Genomic DNA, 19395 nt, shown 5'->3' with positions numbered 1-19395 from the left:
TTTCAAACATAGAATAATTTAAACATAATCAAAAACTACAGGACACAACAAAGCAAGAGAGAAGGCTAACAGGAAATTGCAGATTGTTTGCCTAAGCTAAATATTTGTCACAATACATTGAAATTGTTGCATGCAAGGAAAAGTTTTAGTACATTGCAGGCTCCCTGTACCATTCAAAATGTGCTTAACTTTAGCACATTAAGTTTAAAATAATGGCAACAAAGAGCCATGCGCACACAAAGGGCGGTATTTTTAATTTGTTCCCGAAAACACTGCAAATTGCTGCTTTTTCTTTGACACTTGTCTTTCCTGCGCCCCGTGGGAAAATATCTTTATATTTAAGTGAGGCTACTGCTCAACCCAGATCCATCTCCAAAATTATTCCACAAGGTTGATCAAGGTTTGCAGTTTTAAAGTCATTTTGAAGAAATGTACAGGAAAAAATAAACTAAAATAAAAAAAAATAAAAGTCCAAAAATAAGTACACCCAACTTAAAATGTTGGAGGAAAATATCAAATAAATAAAAAGTCAAATGTAAAATAAAGCTATTAAAGTAATTATTTAATGAGTTCAAATCATGGCCTTCTGAATAATATTATTGACAAGATTAATGCACCAAAAAAAATTTTAAAACGTGAGCGTACTGTGCAAACTTCATTACTGGAAAAATATTAAATAGATTTTTATAAACAGGAAAAAAAGAATCTACAGAAACATAAAAATGTATAAAATGTAGTGGAATTTAAATGTATTATTGTTCTATTCTTAAAGATGTTTGGTATATACATATATATATACTATTAAGTTGCTATGAAGTTTTAATAAATAAGAGGTTAAGTGAATTAAAATAGCATCAAATTATTGCTGGTGAATGTTACCAATACTTTGATTAAGCCTGAACTTAAGACTTGGCCTGAGAGTTTTCCTGCCTCGGACCAATTCAATTCAATTCAGCTTTATTTGTATAGCGCTTTTACAATGTAGATTGTGTCAAAGCAGCTTCACATAAATGGTCATAGTAATTGGAACAGTGTGGTTCAGGTTTTAGTGTTTAAGTTCAGTTCAGTTCAGTTTAGCTCAGTTCAGTTCAGTGTGATTTAATCATTACTGAGAGTTCAAACACTGAAGAGCAAATTCCAGGCTAGGACCAGGCTAGGTTCCCAGCATAGGTTGCCAGAGTAACTGAGTTTGAACTATTGCAAATTTGATTTCTGAAACCGATAATGTATTAATAAACCCGACTTGCCAAAATAAGCCTGGCTTTTTCTGTAAGTTTGGTTTATGGAACAGGCCCTTGATGGATCAATGTTTATTCTGTAAAGTGAGGGCTTTATCAGGCTTTATCTTAGTTGTTCGCTGATACACGCCATGACAGGGACAAAACAAGTCATCGTTATCTAGCAGTAATTCTTTTGATGGGTCTGAAATAATAATTAGGAAGGTAAAACTAATGTTAGCATATGTCCACATCGATCTCGATGTTATTTGCACTTGTTATTTATTTATTTTAGTAGTTTATTTATAAACAGTTTTATTGTTGTTATTATTACTTATATTTTAATTTAATAATCATAAAAATGAATAAAATGGTGCCGTCAAATGTTTAATCATTAGTCACATCCAAGATAAAATGTTGTTTTTACATGATGTGTGTGTGCTTGTGGTGTATAAATAGTGTGTATATGTATAAACAAAACTTCTGTAAAATACAAAACCAAAGTATTTATATATATATAATTTGTATTACATATAAATATTGAGCTTATGAACATAAATAAACATTTTCTTAAACGTATGCATGTATGTGTGTATTTATATATACAAAATAAATATGCATAGTACATGGTAGTAATAAATATATAATATATAAGCTTTTGTTTTGTATGAAAATTAATATTTTGACTGATTTTAAATTTATAAATAAATTCATAAACAAAAGTGATAAATGGCTGAAAATCAAACCAATAAAATAGATAAAAATAAAATAAATAAGAACTAATATCTTATTGACGCTAAATGGAAAAAAAAAGTATATAATGAAAATAAAATCACCAACAAAATGGCAAAAATTAAAGTATAAATCTAAAAATAAAGCTAATTCCAACTATCAACAATACATAAACATTATATCAGCAAACTATTAGCCTCGCTGAAATGAATGTGCATTTGTTTGTGGTATGCAAAAGGTTGACATGCTGAAATGTGCTTGATCATACAGGGTGACGTGTGACTCTGCTCACTCTCTGTTTCAGGTGGTTGATGTGTCGAAAAGGATATCAGATGTACCCGAGTGGTTTAAAGGCAGCAGACTGAATTATGCAGAGAACCTGCTCAAACACAAAGACCAGGACAAAGTGGCGCTTTATGCTGCAAGTATGAAAACCAGTTGCAAATATTCACTCACCTGCAGAGCTTATTCCATTTATCACTGTTTCTTCGTTTTATCCATGTATTTAATTAAACTGCTGGTCAAAAACTTGGGCAGTTTTTAAGCATCAGAGTATAATACAGATTTATTTTCTTCTAGAATAAATTAAGAATTAAAAAATATAAGATAAATAAAACAACTTACATTTTTACTTTGATTTCACAAAGAATATCACTAATATGTCATTTAGTGTAACAATAAACAGCGTAGTTTAACTTTTAAATATAATTTTAATAATTTTATATACATTTCATACCATTTTAATAATTAATTTAATTATTTATTCAATTATTTTAATAAAAAATGCATTTTATTAAAATTATTTTAATATAATTTAATTTTAAAATAATTTACATTAATTTTATTTGATATTTTAATAAATTTATAACTTTTCATTTAAATATTTTTTTTAAAATAAAATGTGTTTATGAAATCTATTTTAAAAGAAATTAAGACTTTAGTTCTGTAAGAATAAATTAAATTGATTAAAAAAGTACAATAAAAGCATTAATAATGTTACAAATTGTTTCTGTGAATTGTATTTTGTTGAACTGTCTGTGAACCAAAAAATAAATAATATGTATGATTTCACAAAAATGTTATGCAGTTTTATTCAATATCACTAATAATAATATGAATTGAGAACTGAATTAAGGGTCCTGGAAATTCACCTTTGCTGTATTTATATTTGTATGTATGTATGTATGCATGTATATGTGTATATATACATACATTTTATTTTTTTAATTTATGTATGATATTAGGATACATATGTAATTTTTAATATTTACATTTATTATATATGTATGTATGCATGTATGTATGTATGTATGTATGTATGAATGTATGCATGTATGCATGTATATGTGTATATATACATACATTTTATTTTTTTAATTTATGTATTATATTAGGATACATATGTAATTATTAATATTTACATTTATTATATATGTATGTATGTATGTATGTATGTATGTATGTATGTATGTATGTATGTATGTATGTATGTATGTATGTATGTATGTATGTATGTATGAATGTATGCATGTATGCATGTATATGTGTATATATACATACATTTTATTTTTTTAATTTATGTATGATATTAGGATACATATGTAATTATTAATATTTACATATATATATATATATATATATATATATATATATATATATATATATATATATATATATATATATATATATATATATATATATATATATATATATATATATATATATATATATATATATATACATACATACATACATGCAGCACTCCACACTGTTGTCCTGGACAAATCCCATACAATGAGCAAATCAACAATGACAACATGGTAGATAAGCAGGTGACAACAGAAAATAAAATAAAGAAATAAAAATAAATAAATAATAAAATGGGTAAAATAAGTAAATTAAGTCTCTAAAGAATCCACAGAGGTTGAGTGGCTGGTTTGTTCATACAGATATTCAAGAATTAAACCCCAAACACTGAAAAAATTTCAATAGAATAAGTCCTCGGAAAGTCTTTCTACCTGTGTTACGGAAATCATGTCCACAATCCACATTTGAAATGTAGGGTATGAGCAAACCTTTTAGCCACAATCATACCTAAACACAAAGACTGCTGGAGTCCATCTGGGAGATGAGAAATGTGTTGTGCAAATAGCCAGTTCTGCAGCAGGTGGTAAAGATTTACTATAAGCTTTAGAATACCAATCAAATTTGCTTAACCAAAAGGTATATAACAAAGGACAAAACTACAAAGCATGGGAAGTCGTGTCTTCCGTCACTTTGCACCTGTCACATAATGGTGATACGGAGGGAAACATTTTATGAAACTTGGCTTTAGTATGATGTAAGCGATGGATAACCTTAAATTGGACCAAATGAAGTCAACTGTTGGCTGAACAGGACCGGATGATCTCCAGGCATTTATCCCATGTGTCAGAAAGCTCAGCCCCTAAGTCTGTCTCTCAGGCTGCATAATATTTAATATTTCAGAAATATTAATGTTATTTAGATGTTAATAATTAATATTTATTAATATCTTTATTCTTATATATCAATATTTACATGTATAAAATGTGTAATAGTAAAATATTATATTAAAACATTCAATTAATATATTTTAATGTATTATTTTTATACATTCATTCATTAATTTTCTTGTCCGCCTAGTCCCTATTAATCTGGGGTCGCCACTGCAGAATGAACCGCCAACTTATCCAGCACATTTTTGCGCAGTGGATGCCCTTTCAGCCGCAACCCATCTCTGGGAAACATCCACACACACATTTTCACACACACACACACACACACACACAAACGACTCGACCCAGTGACCTTCTTGCTGTGAGGCGACAGCACTACCCACTGCGCCACTGCATCGCCATTATGTACATACTTTCAAGAGAAATTCAAATTCTGACATAGGAATTTGCAATGTCACCGTCAGAGTCTGGCAATATCTGCAGATGTGACTGTCCTGGCATTTGTCCAGGTGATATAAAAACAGATGATCGTGATTCACTCCACACTCCCATAATATTAATCTTATTATTCACTTCTTTTATTTTATCTTGATCTGCAACTACTTGTAACGTCGACCATAAACCCAGCTGACATTGCTGTTTTTTTATAGGTTTAAACATTTCATTACACATTTTATTAATCCTATCTCCATGATCAGATGCCACACAAGCATCTCCTAAATTCGATTCCAAGCAGGACTCTCTGCTTATCTCCTTGAGACATTGTCAATCTGACCTTATACTTTAAAATAGCACCGGCCCTGTGCGCACATGTGTTTTGTTTGGATGGATGGAAATCTGTCATTGCAGTCCTCTGGCTAATGTAGCACTAAATGAATTATGCTGTCTGTAATCTGATTTGTTGCTTCAGTGTTTGTGTAGGGGTGGGATGCACGTAGTTGCGCTGTTATATTGTGATGGATGTCCTGATGCGGCTCCAGAAAAAGAGCGGATGCAATTACCAAAGTGGGATCTATCAGAAATGTACCTGCGTCACTGGTGTGTGTCTTCGTGAAACAGGGGGGGGGCTCATTTACCTGAAAAGGAGATTACATGGGACTCTGGAGCGCAAATTAAATTTAACACTTCATTTACTGATCACGTAGGGTAATGAAAAACATTACCTTGGGTGACTGGGATTTGTTTCAGCCGCACCACAGTTAAACAGATGGCAAGGTATATCTGGTCTCTTATTAAAGTTAATTTAATTTACTTTTGATAATAATAATAATAATAATAATAATAATAATCAAAAAGATTTCTAATTAAACCCGTTTATTTTTCAAAAATACAAAAAAAAACTTCCTCAGTCTACCAAAATGTTTGGCACCTGTAGATAATGATGATGATGATGAGAATTGTTATTGTTGTTGTTGTTGTTGTTATTATTTCTAAGTAGAAAAAGTTAAATAATTAATTAGTGATTTTTTTTATTTAGTATTTGTTAGTGATTACATAATAATAATAATCATAACAAATAAATAAATATAAATAAATAATATTAATTAATAATATAAAATAACATTTTTGGTGTGCCAAAGTATTTTACCCAAACTTGAATGTTTCATGTATATTATTTATATTATTATTATTACATGTTGTTGTTGTTGTTATTGTATATTATATCCAAATATAGGCATAAAATTATTATTAATTTTATTCCATTAAATAATTTTAAAAAGCCTATATTTGGAATGTTAATAATAATAATAATATAATAATGATAATTATAATAATTATTATTATTATATGGTAATAATAAAATTAACTACAGTTTTTGTAATAAAAATTACTTGGTGAGTCAAAGAAACTTAAAAACATGAAAACTATTTATTTTATTATTTATTTTAGCTCTTTATTTTCGTTGTCATTGAACAACGTACATATAGATCTCTCCCAAATCCTTACAAGAAAGAGATGGACCTTATTTCAGTTGTCTTGGTTAGCTTACTACAAAAATGAACTCAAAACCCTACCTCCCACTCCACCCATCTAGCATTGATCAAAAAGTTTCTGGTTATTACATGAAAAACGTTTACATTCATAATATGAAACTGGCTTGGACAAAAATAAAAAGTATAGGCAAGATTTACATGGGCAATGAAACCAAAACTTTAAGATTATAAGATAATTATAAAATGATTAGTGAAATAAAATAATTAAATTAACATAATATGGTCTTCTAATAGAATTAAAAGTCCAATACTAGGATCAGGTTCCAGATATGAAAACTATTTTACCCAAACTTTAGAATGTTATGTGCATATTATTATTATTATTATTATTATTATTATGTCCGCTTGTTAAGTCGAGACATATGGAATACTGTTTCTTGGTCCAATCCGCTTCTTTTTTTTATTGAAAAAATATTCGTTTATGACCACTTTTTGCTTCATTCACAGGCAACTATATTTTAACAATTTATAAAAAATAAATAACTTTCTAGCCATCAGATATTAGACATGGATAAATAAATAAATATATATATATATATATATATATATATATATATATATATATATATATATATATATAACCATTTGATGAGTCTTCTATGGAATTTGATATAGGGCTTACACCCGGAAGCCATTTCACGTGACGTCACACTTAACAAGCAAATTATTATTAATAACATGTATCCAAATATAGGCATTCCATTTAATTATAAAAAAAAACTCATAAAAACCTCATAATAATCATGTTTATAATATTATCGTAAACTCGATCGTGCAGATTTGCACTCTATAACATCAGAAAGATCCGACCCTTCTTATCTGAACATGCAGCTCAACTCCTTGTTCAAGCTCTTGTTCTCTCCAAACTGGATTACTGCAACTCTCTACTAGCTGGGCTTCCAGCTAACTCTATCAAGCCTCTTCAACTGCTCCAGAATGCAGCAGCACGAGTTGTCTTCAATGAACCTAAACGAGCACATGTCACTCCGCTGCTAGTCCGTTTGCACTGGCTGCCAGTTGCTGCTCGCATCAAATTCAAAACTCTGATGTTTGCCTACAAAGTGACTTCTGGCCTAGCACCTTCTTATCTGCTCTCGCTTCTGCAGATCTATGTGCCCTCCAGAAACTTGCGTTCTGTGAATGAACGTCGCCTCGTGGTTCCATCCCAAAGAGGGAAAAAATCACTTTCGCGAACGCTCACGCTCAATCTGCCCAGTTGGTGGAATGAACTCCCTAACTGCATCAGAACAGCAGAGTCACTCGCTATTTTCAAGAAACGACTAAAAACTCAATTATTTAGTCTCCACTTCACTTCCTAATCTGCAATTGCCTCTTTGAATATCACACTAACTGTAAAAACAAAAACAAAAAAACACTACTAATACTTCCCTTCTTAGACTTTACATACCTGAAACTTGCCTTTAGTACTTATTCATTGTTGCTCTTAGTTGTGTAAATTGCTTCCTTGTCCTCATTTGTAAGTCGCTTTGGATAAATGCGTCTGCTAAATGACTAAATGTAAATGTAAATGTTTACTGTTATTATTTTGACAATTATTTGATAATTGATTCTTTAGTTGATTATTTTGATAGGATGTTTGACAGTTGTTCTTGTTTGTATTCTGAATGTATAGGTGAAGCGAAAGAAGAGATAGTCAAGGTGACTTTCGGTGAGCTGAGACGTGATGTCGCTCTCTTCGCTGCCGCCATGAGGAAGATGGGCATCAAAATTGGAGACCGGGTCGTAGGTGAGCAGCATCACCTTTTCTCTTTCATCCTGTCTGTCTCTTTATTATTTGTGTTGCTCTTTCTCGGTCACCCATCTGACACACTGACAACAATAATGGCATGAGGAATATAAGCCAAATACAAGGAAATCTAACTTGTGTTCTATATTGCATCAGGCCCGGGCGCTCTAACCTGTTTTTCCTGCCCTCTTTTTTTGCTTTCTCATTCTGCCCTCGTTTGTCTTCATGAACGTCCCAACTCTGAGAGCCAAACAGTCGCCTCTGAAATCACAAACTCCCCTTTTCCCTCTCAGTTCTGGAGTTCAGCCAGAGTCATTCATGGCTATAAGTGCCAAATAAGAGAGGGGCAGTTATACTGCGGCTTTGGTAATTTATTTGTATACAGAGCAGATTTAAACAAGACATAATCAATGAAAATTTCAGTTTTGATGTCAAGTGCTAAGTGTATCCCCAGTGCATCTACCAACCCAGAAAACCTGAAAAGAAATCCTTTCTCTGCAAACGTTTCTCTGAAAAACACACCAGTCAGATTTCACTCCCTTGGTGATGAAGGAAGGGGATAGTATTTTATATTGCCACCACTTGATCTGGGAGATTAATCAAAGGTGATTTTTCATCCCTAATTTATTTATTTTGTTGGTAAGGTCATTTCAAGTAAATCTCCAGCAATGGTTTGCTTAACAGCATTGTGGCATACAACAAGACAAGCTAAGAAAAATGACTAAAACTGCAGTATAATATATGTAGTATAAGCCACATACTGAATAAGAACATGAATTTACCTCAAACTCGCCTCGTAACTGTTTGAAATAAATCCTGCAAGATGACTCCATTGTCATCGCATTTTAGTCACACTGAATTAATGAAAGCAGTTAAATCTTATTTTTCTGTGCAGTGCTTTGGGGATTTGGTAACATCTAGATATGCGGATATGCACATCAATATAGCATCATTTTGTATGATACTTAATAACAATAATTCATATATTTATGGTATTGTGGCAGCTGGTTTTAGAGTTGGGGCAGGGGTAGACGTTCATAAAATACAATTATTGTGAAATTAATAAATAATATAAATCATTTTTGTTAACCTCCAGCCACAACCGTATCTGATCTAGCAACAACCTGGGCATTTTCTGAGTGTTTTCTTTATGGGTGTTTGCAGTTTCCACACGAGAGCGCCTTCTGGCTTTCTGAGGAGAATTACTACTTTTGACAGAACCGTGCTTTGCTGACAAGATGTGTGTGACCATCACTGCTTTGCTTAAGTGCATTTGCGATTTCATTTCGATTAATTGCCCAGCTCTAGGCATCCCATTATCTGTATGTTTCAACCTACCCACACACACACACACACACGCGGAGTCGCTGCAGCAGTCACATTTCTATTTATTCGCTGTAGCAGTTGGAGATGTCTGTGTTATGTTCTTATGTTGTTGGATGTGCCAATGACCATGTGAGTCTCCATAGACGTAAACATTCAAGCCACTGAGGATATTATTTTCTTTTCGGCCTAGTCCCTTTATTGATTTGCCACAGTGGAATGAACCGCCAACTTATTCAGCATATGTTTTACGCAGCAGATGCCCTTCCAGCTGCAATCCATCACTGGGAAACCCCCATACACTCTCATTCACATTCATACAAAACGGACAATTTAGCTTACCCAATTCTCCTTTATTGCTTGTCTCTGGACTTGTGGGGGAAACCGGAGCACCCGGAGAAAAAAACACGCAAACACAGGGAGAACATGCAAACTCCACACAGAAATGCCAACTGACCCAGCCGAAGCTCGAACCAGTGACCTTCTTGCTGTGAGGTGACAGCGCTACCCTCTGCGCCACCACGCTGCCCCACTGATTATGTTTGAATTTAGTCTTTAATGGCAATGTGCCAAAGAATGTCAGTATGAAAGTGTTATAAATTTTAACTCCAGCCAGTCTGCTTCACCAATTAGTGTCAGTTCAACACTGTTTCTGAAGGATGGATCAAAACACTTACTTCACATCCAAAACAAGTAGCCTAAATCAATTCATATTTTAAACATGATTCTACAGTTATTTTCTGAATCTGCTTGTAAACATGCTAAACGGCTAATGTGGCTAAAGCTATTTATAGCCCCTTTCACACAGTGATACCGGTAAATATCCGGAAAATTTCCGGAACGACTTTACAGATATATTCAAAAAAGCGCTGTTCACACAGGCGAGGACGTTACGGAAATTTTCCGGAAAAGAGCATTCACACATCCATTCCAAAATACCGGTAAATTCTGACATCACTCACCACAAATGAGCTTTAAACGGCTGCGCTTGTGTTTGTAAACATTTGACTAAATTACAAACTCTGTGGATGATCAATATTGTGAACAACTTTCGCAGGATCACTTTCTCATGTCGAGATGTTCATAATATTTGCGTGTGCAGGCGCTCACAGGCTGTTTCACAGGCACACGCAAAGCTTAAAGGTAAACAAACAACGGCTTATCTTAAGCATCTCATCGATGATTATTTACACAGTTGGCATTAAGATGAACATATAAACGTGATCTGACTAACTTCTAGCAGCTAAATGTGTCTGGAAAAATATTCAAAGGCTTTTATTCTCATAAACCGCGCGGACGTAAATGCGTCTGACTGTTGTGATTGGCTAAAGCAGACGTCTCACGTCAGCACGTTCTAGACGTGCACGCGCTTATTACGGGAATCTTCCTTCTGCATTCACACAGCACAGCATTCCGGCAAATTACCGGTAATGTTACAACTTCTCTTTCCGGAAAATAGCCAGAACGAATTTACCGGTATTTTCAAAAAGGACCTGTTCACACATACAACCTTTCCGGAAAATTGCCGGCAATTTTCCGGAAAGGTCTGTATGTGTGAAAGGGGCTATTGACTGATTGCATTCAAAGAGAACTGAGCTACACCGTTAGATTAAACCCGCAAACACTTGGAGTAATTAATAATTACACACTATTTATTTGCTGTATAGTCTGGTTATGGCCATGAGTAATGTTTTGTAAAGATACTAATAGTGAAATATATTTATTTGAACATTTAAGAACTTCCGAATAGAGCAATAACACGCCAGTCGATAAGTTTACTCCCCAACTATTACATAACGATATATACAAACTAACCGCTCAGAAACGTCATGGTAAGGTCATTTCTTTTTCATAATCATTGTCAGACCCTGGTTTGCACAAACATGTGTATTTCTGTCGTTTTGGCTGTGTGAGATTTGCTTGTTTTGTTGTTTCTGGAGTTTCAGAATACAGTGTAAAGGCTCTACCCTCTTCTGGAAAGCAGCAGCTCATTTGCATTTAAAGGAACACACACAAAAGCCTTCACACCCAAATAGGGGCAAATCTGACAGCCTATAATAAATAATCTACAAGTTATTTTGAACTGAAACTTCAGAGATGCCAAAGATTTAGTCTATATCTTATGAAAATGTCCACTTGAAAGCTTAGGTGCTTTTATAAATGTACAGTTTGGAGGTTGGTTAGAAAACTTAGATGCCCGATGGATTGTCTCCACCCTCTGCTGACAGCGTGTGTGAGTAATGGTGTCTTTATGCTGGTGATGTGAGTGTGTGTGTAATGGCTGACGTCATTCTGCTGCCGCTGGGTTCATTATCTGCGGTGCTGATCGTCTCTGTAATGCTCGTAAATAGGAGGAGGCCATTCAGTCGCATACACCCATAGATTTATTCTTAGTCCCTATGGAGTAATGGAGGGAAATGAGCCAAACTGGTATAGAGATTTATGTGATCACGGTCCATATAGGCAGTTAGGATGCTCTGTCTGTATGCTGTTCTTTGGGGACAGGTTAAAACATTATTCTCAGATGATGGTTCAGTCTGGCTAAATGCGGTATTGGGGGTATTCACTGAAGTAAAACTGGTTCATAAAGTATTTTTGGATCATTAATATTATATTATAAGAATCTTTAAATGTCTGGCAATGCAAAAGTCAACATCAGGCCTGAATGGTTGCCACGTCCTGCTTTACTGTTGGGTTTTACAGCAGTTGCTTGGGTGTTAGGAAAATTGCTTTGTAAATGCTGGTCAGTTAAGTAAGTGCATTTAAGAATATTTTAGAATAACTATTATTTTACTTTTTTCATTTTTTTTTTAGCTTTTAATGTATGTTATAATATATTTTATAATGTTTTGTTATTTATAATTAATATTTAAGTCATTTAAATTATTGTATGCATAATTTTATTTATTACATTTTATATAAAAATGTTATTAATAGCAATAGTTAATTTATATTTTATATTCTTAAAATTAATAATATTTTCCATAAATTATTGTTTATAATAAATTGTTATATTAAAACAATTTATTTAAAAGTATATTTTAATTGTAATTAAAAATTTTTTTAAGTTAAAATCCGTAAGAATAATGAATTAATCCTTTATTTATACGTATATATACACTGCCTAATAAAAGACTTGTCGTTAATCACAGTTGTAAGAGAAACAAATAATAACTTGACTTCTAGTTGATCATATGGAAAAGTGACAGAAGATAGATTTTTCTGATGAATCATCTGTTGAACTGCATCACAATCATCACAAATACTGCAGAAGACCTATTGGAACTCGCATAGACCCAATATTCTCACAGAAATCCATCAATTTTGGTAGAGGAAAAATCATGGATTGGGGTTACATTCAGTATAGGGGCATGCGAGAGATCTGTAGAGTGGATGGCAACATCAACAGCTATCAGAGATAGCAGAGATATCAAGACATTTGTGCTGCCCATTACATTACAAACCACAGGAGAGGGCACATTCTTCAGCAGGATAGCGCTCCTTCTCATACTTAAGCATCCACATCAAAGTTCCTGAAAGCAAAGAAGGTCAATGTGCTCCAGGATTGGCCAGCCCAGTCACCAATCCTGAACATTGTTGAGCATGTCTGGGGTTAGATAGAGGAGGAGGCATTGAAGATGAATCCAAATAATCTTGATGAACTCCTGCATTCAGACTAAAACCGACACAAGCACAAGGAGTCATGTTGTTAATTTGTTTCTTTTAATGACAGCAGTAAACAACTGAACAATTATTTGAACAGTACAATCGTACAAGCTAAAATTTTACATTTATTTTATACCATTTTTTGACCACGAAGTGTGCAGCTTTTACATTACTTAAAATTAATGTCATTAATTTTAAAATTACAAACAGTGCAATTTGGAAACATTGCAATTGATGAAAGAAGATTTCAAGTTTGGAGCTCACATTTGATGCATATGAATTAAAATGTTAAAATGCACACCTTTAAACCCATTACTTCTTTACTAAAATTGAGCAGGCCTACTGTTTATTGCAGTAAGTATATTACAGGAAGATCTAAAAATAGTAGTAACTATTCATGTTAAAATTTATTTTCAAAGATTTATTTATCTAATAATAACTTGCAATATTGTCAGGAACACAGAACTTTCAGTTGTTCTATGTAAAAAGGCCTAAATACATTGCACTCGTGATATCTTTACTGCTCTAGTCATTTAACCTAAGAAATGTAAGAAATGTAATGCTTAGAACATCACCGTGCCTCTCGCGATCTGTTCTCTTGCTCATTCATTCTCGTCCCCATGATTTCCTGCTACTTGAACAAATTTTTAGGTATCACGGTATAAATTTGCAGGGGACTCGCTGGGTTTCCGCCGGGAGAGGTCATAAGGTTGGATGAGACACTAGGTAGAGGCGATCACTCCGCTCGCATCACAGCAGCTCAAAACACTGGAAATACAATGGCTGCACTTGCAACAAAAAGTTCAATTTAAAAGTTAAGTAAAAAGTAAAGTTTACATACGGCTATTTAGCTTGTTTATTAAAAGAAGTTGTGATCTGCCACTTTATATAAAATACATTTAACTTTACTTCAAGGGGGGCGGGGAAAGCCGTTGGGAGGGCAGGGTGCCCCCCTAATATAATGGTAGGGGGAAACACTGAGTCCTCCAAGCTCATGGGAGTCATACACAATATTTATTCTTTTTCAACTGCACCTTGATTTCATATTGTATGCTGTACATTATTTCTGTTAAGTGACAAGACTTTTGTTAAAGCAAAGTCAGACCGTACTGTCCTATTTAAATAATTAAAAATCAAGCCATGATCATATTTTATTTTGGTAAAATAATTAAAAATCAAGCCATGATCATATTTTATTTTGGTAAAAAAAAGCGTAATCTAGAGACCTTTGCCTTTCATATAAGCCACTTTTGATACCAAATGATCAACTAGAAGTCAAGTTATTATTTGTTGTTTGGATGAGTGACAATATTTACAGTTATATTTTAAATAAACATGAAATAATTGTACAAATGTTTATTATTAATAATATAGCACATTATACAAAACATATTTGTTTACAAAAAAATACCAGAAAAATTGTATTATACTAAAATGTTTGTTCATTTGTATTTATTTATTTGAAATGTTATATTTACATTGTTATTGATGCAGAAATGCAGGAATTTGTGTGCTATGGAGGTTTTGATCATACACGGTGTCCGAACTATTTTTTTCTTACAGTAGCAGAGCAACAAAGTGTACTCATGTCAAGATATTTAGTCTATTCTAATAATTATTATTAGCCCTATTCAAAACTGACATTGTTACAAGATATCGCTCTAGAAAGGGTGTGTGTGTATATGTATAATTTTTTTACAACCGAGCCCTTTTAAGAAGCAAGTCTACGTGGATGCAAACATGACTGTGTTCACAGAGGTGTGTCTGTTCCGTGCGTGTCTTAGAAAAAAGTATAGAAGTTTACATAGGCTGAGTGTACTGATCCTGTTAGGTGCAGTGTGTGTTCATGTCTTCTACTCTCTAGAGTGTCCTTGTCTGTCCCCTTGATTTACAGCGTGTGTATGAGCACGAGTGAATATATGGCCACTTTGCAGATGAGGCCAAGGCTTATTGCCGCAGTATCATTTAGCTAATGGACACTGTTTCTGTCTTGAGTCTCTTCTGTCTGTCCTTTGTCTGTTTTGTTCTGTACGCTTGCATTTTATTTACATTTAAATTGTACGTACAGTGGACGTCACAATTGTTAGCCCCAAGTATATTTTTCCCCCAATTTCCACTTAACGGAGAGAAGCAACACATTTCTAAACAAAATTAGTTTATTAACTAATTTCTAATAACTGATTTATTTTATTTTTAATATTTATTTTATTTTGCCATGATGGCAGCACATAATATTTTACTAGATATTTTTCAAGACACTAGTATTCAGCTTGAAGTGACATTTAAAGACTTAACTAGGCTAATTAGGCAAGTTGGGATAATTAGGCGGGAGTTATTTTACCAGATTACAGCAGTTTTCCAGGAGAAATAACAAAACGGGAGGGTAGCGGGAAATGGGTATGAAATACGAAGGACTCCCAGGAAAAATGGGAGTTTTGGCATGTATGGTCAAATGGTCTTCGCCTAAATACCCAGTTCAGACTTTATGCTGTACTTTTCTGACAACACGTGAACAGATTTGCTTAATATCGATTCCTGTCTGTGACACACGCAGCTTGTTGCTTGCTGACTTCTACACGTGCATACCTGCAGGATGAAGAAGTGATCTGAGCTACAAAGACCGTTTTTCTGCACTTGAGACCACATCTCTGCTTATTAATGATTAACTGATTAATGTGATTAGTAAACAACTTAAAATGTGAATTAAGTCATGTTTATTACATGAGTGAAAAATCTGCTAGACATATCTATCATAATTGTCTTAGGCAGAGAAAACATCATGTTTTAGCAAATTCTTTATAAGAACAGGGCAAAAGTTAGAAAATAAGTATATACAAAACAATAATATGGGTGGCGCAGTGGGTAGCTGTTTGCTGATTCGAGCCTCGGTTGGGTCAGTTGGCATTTCTGTTTGGAGTTTGCATGTTCTTCCCGTGTTCATGTGGGTTTCCTCTGGGTGCTCCGGTTTGCCCCTCAGTCCAAAGACATGCGTTATAGGTGAATTAAATAAACTAATCGCAACATCGACATATATAATCACAACAGCGACATCGATAATCGCAACATCGTCATAGATGATCGCAACTTCGACATCAATAAACGCAACATCGACATCAATTATCGCAATATTGACATCAATAATCGCAAAATATACATCAATAATCGCAATATATACATCAATAATCACAATATAGACATCAATAATCGCTTTATAGACATCAATAATCGCAATATATACATCAATAATCGCAATATATACATCAATAATCACAATATAGACATCAATAATCACAATATAGACATCAATAATCGCTTTATAGACATCAATAATCGCAATATATACATCAATAATCACATTATAGACATCAATAATCGCAATATAGACATCAATAATCGCAATATAGACATCAGTAATCGCAATATAGACATCAGTAATCGAAACATCGACATCAATAATCGCAACATCGACATCAACAATCGCAATATAGACATAAAAAATCGCAATATTGACATCAATAATTGCAACATAGACATCAACAATTGCAATAAAGACATCAACAATCACAATAAAGACATCAGTAATCGCAATATAGACATCAATAATCGCAATATAGACATCAATAATCGCAATATAGACATCAATAATCGCAATATAGACATCAATAATTGCAATATAGACATCAATAATCGCAATATATACATCAATAATCGCAATATAGATATCAATAATCGCTATATAGACATCAATAATCGCAATATAGACATCAATAATCGCAATATAGACATCAATAATCGCAATATTGACATCAATAATCGCAATATAGACATCAACAATCGCAATATATACATCAATAATCGCAATATTGACATCAATAATCGCAACGTAGACATCAACAATTGCAATAAAGACATCAACAATCGCAATATATACATCAACAATCACAATATAGACATCAATAATCGCAAAATATACATCAATAATCACAATATAGACATCAATAATCGCAATATAGACATCAGTAATCGCAATATAGACATCAGTAATCGAAACATCGACATCAATAATCGCAACATCGACATCAACAATCGCAATATAGACATAAAAAATCGCAATATTGACATCAATAATTGCAACATAGACATCAACAATTGCAATAAAGACATCAACAATCGCAATAAAGACATCAGTAATCGCAATATAGACATCAGTAATCGCAATATAGACATCAATAATCGCAATATAGACATCAATAATCGCAATATAGACATCAATAATCGCAATATAGACATCAATAATCGCAATATAGACATCAATAATCGCAATATATACATCAATAATCGCAATATATACATCAATAATCGCAATATAGACATCAATAATCGCAATATAGACATCAATAATCGCAATATAGACATCAATAATCGCAATATAGACATCAATAATCGCAATATAGACATCAATAATCGCAATATAGACATCAACAATCGCAATATATACATCAATAATCGCAATATTGACATCAATAATCGCAACGTAGACATCAACAATTGCAATAAAGACATCAACAATCGCAATATATACATCAACAATCACAATATAGACATCAATAATCGCAAAATATACATCAATAATCACAATATAGACATCAATAATCGCAATATAGACATCAGTAATCGCAATATAGACATCAGTAATCGAAACATCGACATCAATAATCGCAACATCGACATCAACAATCGCAATATAGACATAAAAAATAGCAATATTGACATCAATAATTGCAACATAGACATCAGTAATCGCAATATAGACATCAGTAATCGCAATATAGACATCAATAATCGCAATATAGACATCAATAATCGCAATATAGACATCAATAATCGCAATATAGACATCAATAATCGCAATATAGACATCAATAATCGCAATATATACATCAATAATCGCAATATAGATATCAATAATCGCTATATAGACATCAATAATCGCAATATAGACATCAATAATCGCAATATAGACATCAATAATCGCAATATAGACATCAACAATCGCAATATATACATCAATAATCGCAATATTGACATCAATAATCGCAACGTAGACATCAACAATTGCAATAGACATCAACAATCGCAATATATACATCAATAATCACAATATAGACATCAATAATCGCAAAATATACATCAATAATCACAATATAGACATCAATAATCGCTATATAGACATCAATAATCGCAACATCGACATCAATAATCACAACATCGCCATCAACAATTGCAATTTAGACATCAATAATTGCAATTTAGACATCAATAATTGCAATATAGACATCAATAGCAACATAGCAACATAGAAATCAATAATCGAAACATCGACATTATAATCGCATCGTCGACATCATCAATTGCAATTTAGACATCAATAATTGCAATATAGACATCAATAATCGCAACATAGACATCAATAATCACAATATAGACATCAATAATCGCAACATCGACATCAATAATCGCAACATCGACATCAATAATCGTAAAATTGACATCAATAATTGCAATTTTATAAATTTCCCAACTCATGCAGCTGTAGTTGTAATTCTTCAAAGTTGAGTGCTTTACAAAAAAATCTTCACAAATTCATGTTTAATTCAGAGTGTAATTTAAGGTAAAATATATATTTTTAGTTATTGTAACTACATGTCAGCAATGCATATTAAGTGTTGTGTTTGTAATTTAAATTCCTCTTTTGCATAATATTTTCTGCAGCCCTCTCATAGGGTAATAAAGGAACATTATTTCTGAAGATCATTTAATTTATTGTGTGCGCTGAGTGCTCACTGAAATAACTTGCATCTCTTCAGAGTCATTCTCGCACAGTTCAGGTGATAAATTGCTGTTTCTAATGGAGCTGTGTGTCTCTCTTTCCTTCAGGATATTTGCCCAATGGGATTCATGCTGTGGAGGCCATGCTCGCTGCTGCCAGTATTGGTGCCATCTGGAGTTCAACCTCTCCGGATTTTGGTGTCAATGTAAGAGCTTTAACATGCACTTTGGTTGTCATTTAGCTAAAACAACTGTCATATAACTTTAATAGCAAACACTCACTTTCTGTAAGATGTGTTAAAGGGACAGTCATCATTTACTCACCCTTCACTTGTTCTAAACCAGTTTTTGTTTATTTCTATTAAACACGAAAGAAGATATTTTGAGGAATGTTCATTCATTTATTCATT

General features: G+C 33.0%; 1 protein-coding gene across 5 annotated transcripts in view; it reads left to right on the top strand.

Moving 5' to 3' along the window:
• The window catches only part of aacs (acetoacetyl-CoA synthetase), a 79143-nt gene that overhangs the window by 5469 nt on the left and 54279 nt on the right, over positions 1 to 19395 (top strand). For all 5 annotated transcript variants that reach the window (XR_015490006.1, XR_015490005.1, XR_015490004.1 and 2 more), the window contains 3 exon segments: positions 2254 to 2374; positions 8054 to 8167; positions 19094 to 19191. Coding sequence is in view for 1 of the 5 variants with exons in the window: in NM_201009.2 (NP_957303.2) it covers positions 2254 to 2374; positions 8054 to 8167; positions 19094 to 19191 (333 nt within the window). In the remaining 4 variants the exon portion in view is untranslated.

The sequence above is a fragment of the Danio rerio genome, chromosome 5, assembly GCF_052040795.2.
Source record: "Danio rerio strain M-AB ecotype USA chromosome 5, GRCz13ab, whole genome shotgun sequence".
Taxonomy (NCBI): Eukaryota; Metazoa; Chordata; class Actinopteri; order Cypriniformes; family Danionidae; genus Danio; species Danio rerio.
The sequence above is the reverse complement of the archived record's forward strand: the minus strand, read 5'-3'. Positions and strand labels throughout refer to the sequence as shown.